This window comes from Microsporum canis, genomic scaffold, assembly GCF_000151145.1.
Source record: "Microsporum canis CBS 113480 supercont1.4 genomic scaffold, whole genome shotgun sequence".
NCBI lineage: Eukaryota > Fungi > Ascomycota > Eurotiomycetes > Onygenales > Arthrodermataceae > Microsporum > Microsporum canis.
In genome coordinates this window covers 2897852-2907143 of record NW_003299166.1, presented here as the reverse complement: position 1 = coordinate 2907143, position 9292 = coordinate 2897852, and the positions used below count along the sequence as shown (strand labels likewise).

The window sequence follows — 9292 nt, the reverse complement described above, 5'->3', positions numbered from 1 at the left end:
CCTTGTTCGTCACGCTTCTCCATCAATCCCCAGAGCGGCAACAAGGCTGGCGGTACTGAGGGCCAGCATCAACACCAGACGTCTTAGGGCGTCGTTATAACAGGATGCAGCTTTTGGAATAAGGCTTGCGTCCAGCCTGGAACGCAGCTCGATGGCGCCACTGGTCATTAGGTCATCTGGATCCAGCTGTGGAAGACGCTGGATAACTAGGCCACGCAGCTTGTTGTTGAACAAGCTTTGGCTGATGGATACAAAAACAGTACCGCCGAGAAGCTTGCATACGGTTGTGAGCGACATTCCTGTGGGAATATCGGGCCGCCGGAAGCACGGTCTGTGCAATGAGAATGGGCTGTTGCCAGCCAAAGCCTTGACCGAGACCGTACAAGGTCAAGTAGCCGAAAATCTTAGCAACGCCCGAGTTGGGGGTCCACGTCGTGAGCAGGCCACAGGCAACGCTGACCACGATGACGCATAAGACCATGAATGGCGCTGAGTAGCCGCCTTTGGTGAGAATGTACCCGGTTATCATCATTGTAACCGTCATTCCTGCGATGAATGTCACGATATCGAGGCCGCTACGCACGGCGTCATGACCCTTGACGGCCTGGAACCAAAGAGGCACATAGTAGAGTATGCCAAAGTTGACGCCGCCCTGCGTAAAGGAATAAAACGACGCAAACAACATACTCCGCTGCCTAATTATTGTCCGCGGAATGGTAGCTACTGGGCCTAGGTGTGCTTGCCAAGCTATCCATCCGATAAATGTGACCCCGAAGAGCACTAGCAAAGCGATGATGCGTCCGTCTGACCATGAGTATGTCTGGCCACCCCATTGCAGGGCTAGAAGCAAACAGGTCAAGGCCACGACAAATATTACCATACCTGCTAGATCCAGTCGCTTGAGTTTCTCTTTAGGCGCCAGGCTTGCGAGCCGGGCCGATGTCTGCGGGGACTTAAAGAATGGTATCAACCCAGCGATCACGATGGCACCGAGGGGCAGGTTCATATAGAAACAACCACGCCAGCTTAGTCTTGAGGTGAACACACCACCTATGGGCGGTCTGTATGATAGCCGTTAGCAAGTCGTTCAATTTGTCTGAGGCACGAATGCTCACCCTAGAATGCTAGCAACGCCATACACTGTGCCAAGACAACTAGCATAGAGCGGCCGCTTCGCCAATGGGACGCTGAAGGCGATAGTGACGAAGCTGCCAGAGAAAACCCCTCCAGCGCCTAGGCCGGCAAAGGCGCGTCCCACGATGAAAGTGGTCGAAGTAGGTGCGACGGCGCACAACAAACTACCCACCTCGAAGATAACAATGGCCACAATGTACGTCGTCTTAAGGTCATAGAAAGTGTATACCCGACCCCAGGAGATCTGAAAGGCACACATGGTCAGGAAGTAGGCGGAGCCATACCAACCGACATCCTGGGTGGTTTTAAACTCCTCCGAGATGGCTGGAATTGCTGTCGAAACAATGGTCGTGTCCTATTCGGGCCCATTAGCAGTTAAAGCTTAGTCTGCCATAACTCGAGATGCGGTGCAAGTACCAAAGCCTGGAGGAGAAGCGCAATGCATGCGAAACAGACAATTAAGGCCAGCCGGGGCCCTGTGGGCAGTGATGGCGGTGTGGCGGTTTCCGTCATGGCCCTTAGTTGAAGGGATAGGCATTAGTCGCTGGCTCGAATCTGTAACCTCAAACCCTTGACTCACATTTTATTATTCTTTAACACTAGGAGAAGAGTCGATGCTATTCTTGATCAAAACAAGCGCTATAGAAATTTGTCCCAGTATCCGATGCTATTATCGGCAGAAGAGCTAGAACGGCACGACTTGTTTTGATATTATGGGTCTACTGTTTTTTAATAAATGATGCAGCGGTTGGTTTTGCCCTAGAGTTGACACAATACTAGGTACCTGGCCCCCATCGGTGATAACGTTATTATCATATTACTAAATCACTTATGTTGGGGCTCCGGTCGTGGCAATGTCCAGACCCGCATACCTTTGTCTCTCCATGAACACCGAGTGCCGTCTAGGGTTGGAAATGCCCGCCTTGGCTTCAGCTCATACATGGTGAGGTGGAACTTGACCAGATACCCGGGATCCGGCTAGGGGGCCCATTAGAGCGGGCTTCGGGTGTCGGGCCTCTCCCTAGACACTGTCCTAATACCAGAAGATAACACTGACAATGGAGAATGTGGTTATGCTATATATGGAAAGGTTGAGCCTTCGGCTGCCTCATAACCCTTCTTGCAGTGTAGATCACCTCCATTCTTTCCACCTTGATGATACTCTCCCCAGCCACTAGAGCGTGTGGAGGTAGTATGAAGAGCCAAGAATGCCTCTGTCTCTTTGGAGACCAGACCAATGACTTCGTTCCTGGCTTGCGCCAGCTGCTTCGAATTAAAGATGGCCCTTTACTTTTATCCTTCTTTGAGAAGACGCACATTACATTACGGCAAGAGATCACCCGGCAGAGTCGTGAGATCCAAGAGTTACTGCCGCGCTTCTCCGGGATAGCCGACCTACTCGCCTCTTATTCAACGGACCTAGACTCTACCCCTGTCCTTGCTAGTACTTTGACGGCAATTTACCAGCTCGGTAGCTTCATAAGGTATGATAGAGTCTGGAACCCATACTCCTTTCTTTATAGATTCTAACATTAATCAGCTACTATGGAGATGGCTCCAGGCCATATCCTACAGGCCAAAGCCACACCCTGATTGGCCTATGTACAGGCCAGCTCGCCGCATGTGCCGTTGCATCCGCGTCTACCGCAGGCGAGCTTGTGTCTTTGGCAATAGAGGCAGTGGTAATTGCATATCGCACAGGCCTCCACGTCACCAAAACTCGTCGACTTCTAGAGAACGATACCGATAGGAATAAGAATTGGTCCTATATAGTTCCGAAGTTGCAGGTCGACCTCGCTGCTTCACGGATCGAACAGTTCTCCCAATCAGCGGTAAGCCTCCCTCTTTCTCCTTCCATACAAGGATGTTTTTAATTCTATAGCCTAGCTAACGATAAGCAGAACTTACCCATTGGATTCAGGCCATTTATTGGAATTGTAGCTCCGTGCAGTGTTACTATTTGTGGCCCTCCTAGGGTCCTGAAAGACCTCTTTAACTCACCCATCATGGGCGATGTTAAGCCTATCCCGGCCCCAGTTTTTGCTCCATATCACGATTCTCATCTACACACCGAATCAGATATCGAAGAAATTCTAGGAACCCTCCCAGAGACAGCCGCCAAGACCGCCACGAAACTTCCCGTTGTCTCCAGCGTTACGGGCGAGCACATCCGGGCTTCTACCTTTGGGGCTCTACTTCATACGTCGCTAGGAGAGATTCTTAGGGAGCCTCTCCGCCTGGATATAATCACTAAATCCATTAATACTGCTGCCCGAGCGTCTTTATGCGCTCGGTGGGTTATCTTGTCAGTTGGCACGAACGCTTCCCAGAGTCTGGCTAGCGCTCTCAATGAGATTGAAGGCATCTCCGCCAAGGTCGAAAACATAGAAAGTACCCCAAACCTTGACACACCACATTTGCAAACGAGGTGTAGTGGGCGGCCAGAACAATCCAATATAGCTATCATCGGGTATGCAGGGAGATTTCCTGAGGCCGCAGATGCAGACAGTCTTTGGAAGCTCCTCTGCGAAGGACGGGACGTTCACCGTGAAATCCCACCCGACCGATTTAATCTCAACACACATTACCACCCGACCGGAAAGAAGAAGAACACCTCGCAAGTCCGATATGGTTGCTTCATCAACGAACCCGGCCTTTTCGATTGTCGTTTCTTTAATCTTTCTCCCAAGGAAGCGGACCAGAGCGACCCCGGCCAGAGACTCGCTTTACTGACCGCCTACGAGGCCCTCGAGATGGCCGGCGTTGTCCCAGATAGGACTCCCTCCACCCAACGAGATCGAGTAGGCATATTTTACGGCATGACTAGTGATGACTGGCGAGAAGTTAACAGCGGGCAGAGTATTGGGACCTACTTTATCCCCGGTGGCAACCGCGCGTTCACACCAGGGCGTATTAATTACTACTTCAAGTTCTCTGGGCCCAGTATTAGCATTGATACAGCCTGCTCATCTAGCGCTGCTGCCATTCACATAGCCTGTAATTCTCTTTGGAGGAACGACTGTGACACTGCTATTGCCGGGGGTACCAACGTCATGACTAACCCCGACAACTTTGCTGGCTTGGACAAGGGCCACTTCCTATCTCGCACCGGAAACTGCAAGACGTTTGATGATGGAGCTGATGGATACTGCCGGGCAGATGCTGTCGGGACCGTGGTTCTGAAGAGGCTTGAGGACGCACTGGCCGACAAAGATCCCATCCAGGCTGTAATTTGCGGCGCCTACACCAACCATTCCGCAGAGGCCGAGTCCATCACTCGCCCACACATTGGCGCACAGTCGGCCATTTTCCGTCACGTCCTCAATGATGCTGGCCGTGATTCTCTGGATGTGAGCTATATTGAAATGCATGGTACAGGAGTAAGTCATAACAAGCCTCCAGTAGCGTCTTGAAACTGACACTTTGAGTAGACACAAGCCGGTGATTCAGCAGAGATGCGGTCAGTCCTAGATGTCTTTACGGGCAGCCAGTCTGGCCGCACTGCGGAGCGACCACTATATCTTGGTTCCGCTAAGGCCAACATCGGCCATGGCGGGTCGGGATCCGGTATAACATCACTCATAAAAGTGATACTGATGATGAAAAACAGCATAATTCCGCCTCACTGTGGCATTAAGACCAAGCTCAACTCCAGGTTTCCGGCAGATTTGAAGGAACGCGGTATCAATATCGCTTTAGAAGCGACGCCATGGCAGCGACCGGCGGGTGGTAGGCGGATGGCCTTCCTCAACAACTTCAGCGCGGCTGGCGGGAACTCGGCGCTTCTTTTGGAGGATCCTCCTGCTGAATTCGAGCTCCAGGCATCGGCGGACCCTAGGAGTTTCCACGTAATTACTGTGTCAGCCCGAAGTAGCCAGTCGCTTCGCCAGAATGCCAAGCACCTTGCAGAGCACCTCCGAAGAAACCCTGAGATATCTCTTGGGAGCCTTGCCTACACAACGACAGCTCGCCGAATTCACCATAACTATCGGCTCTCTGTTACTGGGCGGACCATCACCGACGTGAAAACCGCTCTAGAGAAGTCTGCTAGTTTGGACATCCGACCTGTGCCCCGGAAGATCCCCGGGGTCACTTTCGCGTTTACTGGGCAAGGGTCAATCTACCAAGGGATGGGAAAGCATCTCTTCGCTTCCTTTAGCGTCTTTCGTGAGGAGCTGCGGCGCCTAAATGGCATTGGCAGAAGTTTCGGGTTTGATTCGTTCATGGCCCTGATCAACGACAGTACAACTTATGAGACAATGCATCACTCCCCACAGGCGACGCAGCTGGCCTTGACCTGCTTTGAGATCGCGCTAGCTCGGCTCTGGGAGTCATTTGGGATTGTTCCCAGCCTGGTGGTCGGACACAGTCTCGGCGAATATGCGGCTCTGCACATTGCTGGGGTGCTCTCGGCTCGCGACGCCGTGTTCCTAGTTGGGACACGAGCTCGTATAATGCAGGATCGTTGCTCAGCTGGAACCCACGTTATGCTCGCTGTCAAAGCCCCCGTAACCGCACTCACCCAAGTCTTGCAAGACCATCGCCTAGAGGTTGCGTGCATTAATACGCCTGATCAGACTGTTGTCACTGGCCCTATGGCCGATGTTGACCGCGCCCAAGAGGCACTAGGGTTGTCTGGTATCAAGACAAGCAGATTAAAGACCAATTTTGCCTTCCACAGTTCTCAGGTAGAACCAGTCCTCGACGAATTTCAGAAACTCACTCGTGGGATCAAATTTGGGAAGCTCACGGTACCCCTTCTCTCGCCCCTATTGGCAGCTGTCATCACTTCAGAGGACCAGCTTGGAATAGAATATCTCACCCGTCATTGCCGTGAGATGGTTAACCTTGCCGGTTCTATCCAATCTGCTCTCTCCCAAAAGATCGTATCCGAAGACACGATCTGCTTGGAAATTGGACCAGATCCCGTTGTTATAGGAATGTTGAAGGCTAGTATTGGGTCATGCACCAGAACAATTGCCTCTACCCGGAAGAGTGAGGGCCTTTGGGCAACATTATCTAATGCTCTTCGGACCCTCTATCAAGCTGGACTGGATATTCAGTGGGGAGAATACCACCGAGACTTCGACGCATTCCAAAATATTGTCCCGCTGCCCGCTTACCAGTGGGACTACAAGAATCATTGGATCCAATACGTCCATGACTGGTGCCTGGCCAAGGGAGACCCTCCTGCCGCCATAACCGAACCTCAAAAGCCTCCAGCTACACCCGACTTCTTGTCTGCTACGTGCCAGAAGATCCTGCACTTGGAACATGGATCAAGCAAATCGTCTGTGCTCATAGAGTCGGACATCTCTCATCCCGACTTTCGGGCCATTTTTGAGGCACACAAGGTGAATGGCGCAATGCTATGTCCTTCTTCCGTCTATTATGACATTGCTGTAACTCTGGGCAACTATTTGCATAAGTCCAATCCTATAAAGGCTAACCGCGGCGTCGAAGTTGCCGACATGGCCACCACAAAGCCTCTGCTTATGCAGACCCCAGGAAAGTCGGAACTCTTCCGTACATCCGTCGAGGCCGACTGGGCCTCTCAAACAGCTAGCGTTGACTTCTACAGTCTTGACTCGAGCGGTGAGAAAGCAGTGGAGTATGCCACCTGTATGCTTCGATTCGGAGACTCTGATTCCTGGGTATCTGAATGGAAGCGTATTGCGCATCTTGTACAGTCGCGGATGAAAAAACTGCGGGATGCCGCCCACAACGGTAGCTCCCATCTAATCAAGCGTGGAATAGCGTACAAGCTGTTTGAAAACTGTGTCGAGTATGGACAGGGCTTTCAGGGAATTGATGAGGTCTATCTAGATAGTAAAGACCACGAAGCCACGGCCCGTGTCACATTCAAGGATAAAAGCACATGCTTCTATGCCAACCCTTACTATATTGACAGTCTCGGCCATCTATCGGGCTTTATCATGAATGCTACAGAGTCGTTCGACTATAAGTCGCATGTGTTCCTTAACCATGGTTGGGAATCAATTCGATGCGCGGTTAAGCCCTCCGCTGAAGGCACATATGACACATACGTCAAGATGGAGTCCTTGGACGGGAAACGATACGCTGGTGACGTCTATATTTTCCAGGGTGATTCTATCGTTGGTGTAAACCAAGGCGTGGCGGTAAGCATATACGAGGGCGTCTTCCCAACAAGCCTATATGTCTATTGCTAACTTTTTCTTAGTTCCAAGCGGTGCCCCGCAAGGTGTTGGACATCCTTCTCCCTAATCCCAGCATCGGTGCCAGGATGAATACAGCAAAGGAGACAACCACTGTCGTCAGCGGGCGTCCTGGAGCCCCTCAGAAAGCTGTCATCAGCCGACCAGAGAACGCCCTGATGTCAAGGAATGGGCAGGCTCTAGTATCTCCACAAAGAGACAGGGTTCCGGAGCCCTTTCTAATCGTGCGGGCGTTAAATATAATTGCAGAAGAGACCGGCATTGCCATGGTCGAGCTGACGAATGACCTTGTATTTACGGATGTTGGAGTTGACTCGCTCCAGGCCCTGTCTATTTGTGGTAGGTTTAGGGAGGAACTAAATATCAACGTGGGCTCAGCTCTCTTCGTGGAATATCCGACGGTGAGGGATCTTAAGATCTTCCTCGGCACCGGGACTAGGCTGGCAGGCGCTTCCGAAGACAATTCCAAATCCTCGACTCCAGGTTTGGGGTTTTCCTGCGATGACGACGTTGCCTACACACCTAGCGATGCCACAGATGTAGACCAGAGAGACAAGGAGCGAGAATCAATGCGCGAGGATAGTCCTTCCCTATCCGAAATCTGCACTATTCTGGCTGAAGGGCTCGGAGTCGAGGTGGAAGAGGTGTGGAATGCACCATCCCTTACTGAGCTGGGCCTTGACTCCCTCATGTCCCTAAGTATACTCGGGAGGCTGCGAGAGGAACTGAATATTGATCTCCCTACAGAGTTCTTCTCTGATGACGACATGACAACTATCCGAAGGAAGCTTCTTGACAACTCCGCAGGGCCCGATAACCCCAGCCCTATAACGACAGCACCAACGTCTATCATTTGTACAAGCACTCCTACTACCATTCCAACAGCAACGTCAGTCCTGCTCCAGGGAAATCTTGCGACGGCGCAGAAGGTCCTCTTCCTCTTTCCTGACGGCTCTGGTTCGGCAACCTCATACGCCATTCTCCCCCCTGTCGCACCTAGTGTTGCCATAGTTGGCCTTAACTGCCCCTACTTGAAACGGCCTCAAGACTTGAAATGTGCACTGCAAGACATGACAGCCCCATATTTGGCCGAGATCCGCCGGCGACAGGCTCATGGGCCGTACTATTTGGGCGGGTGGTCAGCAGGAGGTATCTGTGCCTACGACGCCGCGGCCACACTGATGGTAGCGGGTGAGCAAGTTGCCTCATTAATCCTAATTGATTCACCCAACCCAATACGCCTCGAAAAACTCCCCGTACGCATGTACCACTTCCTCAATGACGCCGGCATGTTTGGCTCTGGCGGTTCTAAACCTATGCCTGAGTGGCTGTTACCTCACTTCCTCGCCTTCATCGACGCACTGGCCCGTTATGAGCCTACCCCATTCGCATCGGGAACGGCGCCTAAAACGCACGCCATCTGGGCTTCAAACGGAGTCTACCAGTCGACTGGAGGGAAGAGGCTGGAGGAGCGGCCTGACGATACCCGTGAGATGAAGTGGTTACTAAATAGCCGCACCAACTTCGGCCCAAATGGGTGGGATAGACTAGTTGGGATGGAAAGCTTGAGGATAGAGGTCTTACATGGGGCAAATCACTTTACCATGATGGAAGGCCCTCAGGGCCTCAGGTTAAGCCGGTTCCTTGCCAAGTCCATGGGGGTTTAAAACCTTACCCTCCCTGATATTTCGGACCAGTTTTGGGAGATGTGCGTAAGGGATAGGTGTAAGGCTTGGGTCGCAGGTGAGGCTCTATTGTGTATATACGAAATAGATCGGATATAATGTTGAATTAGAAGTAATAATTTATAAGCTCTCTGTTATTGATTCTGAATTCGCATTTTTTACCCTTGACGGATTCAAACGGGAAAATATAGTCGAATTAGGCCGTCCTGGCGTCGCTTTGAGCGCTTTGGGAATATACGACTTATGTCCAGGCACAGTGCTTCCCTACTACACTAA

The 9292-nt window shown here is 51.7% G+C and overlaps 2 protein-coding genes across 2 annotated transcripts; one reads left to right on the top strand and one right to left on the bottom strand.

Moving 5' to 3' along the window:
* Positions 1–9: 9 nt before the first annotated feature.
* Positions 10–2076, bottom strand: MCYG_05055 (major facilitator superfamily transporter; the record flags this gene model as incomplete). Its single annotated transcript, XM_002847272.1, has 6 exons — positions 10–241; positions 264–840; positions 883–1061; positions 1116–1489; positions 1532–1704; positions 2007–2076. 6 exons carry the CDS (start codon positions 2074–2076, stop codon positions 10–12), a joined length of 1605 nt encoding a protein of 534 aa, XP_002847318.1.
* A 252-nt stretch (positions 2077–2328) lies between these two features.
* Positions 2329–8998, top strand: MCYG_05054 (polyketide synthase for naphthopyrone YWA1; the record flags this gene model as incomplete). Its single annotated transcript, XM_002847271.1, has 5 exons — positions 2329–2618; positions 2675–2966; positions 3036–4514; positions 4566–7274; positions 7337–8998. 5 exons carry the CDS (start codon positions 2329–2331, stop codon positions 8996–8998), a joined length of 6432 nt encoding a protein of 2143 aa, XP_002847317.1.
* Positions 8999–9292: the final 294 nt, after the last annotated feature.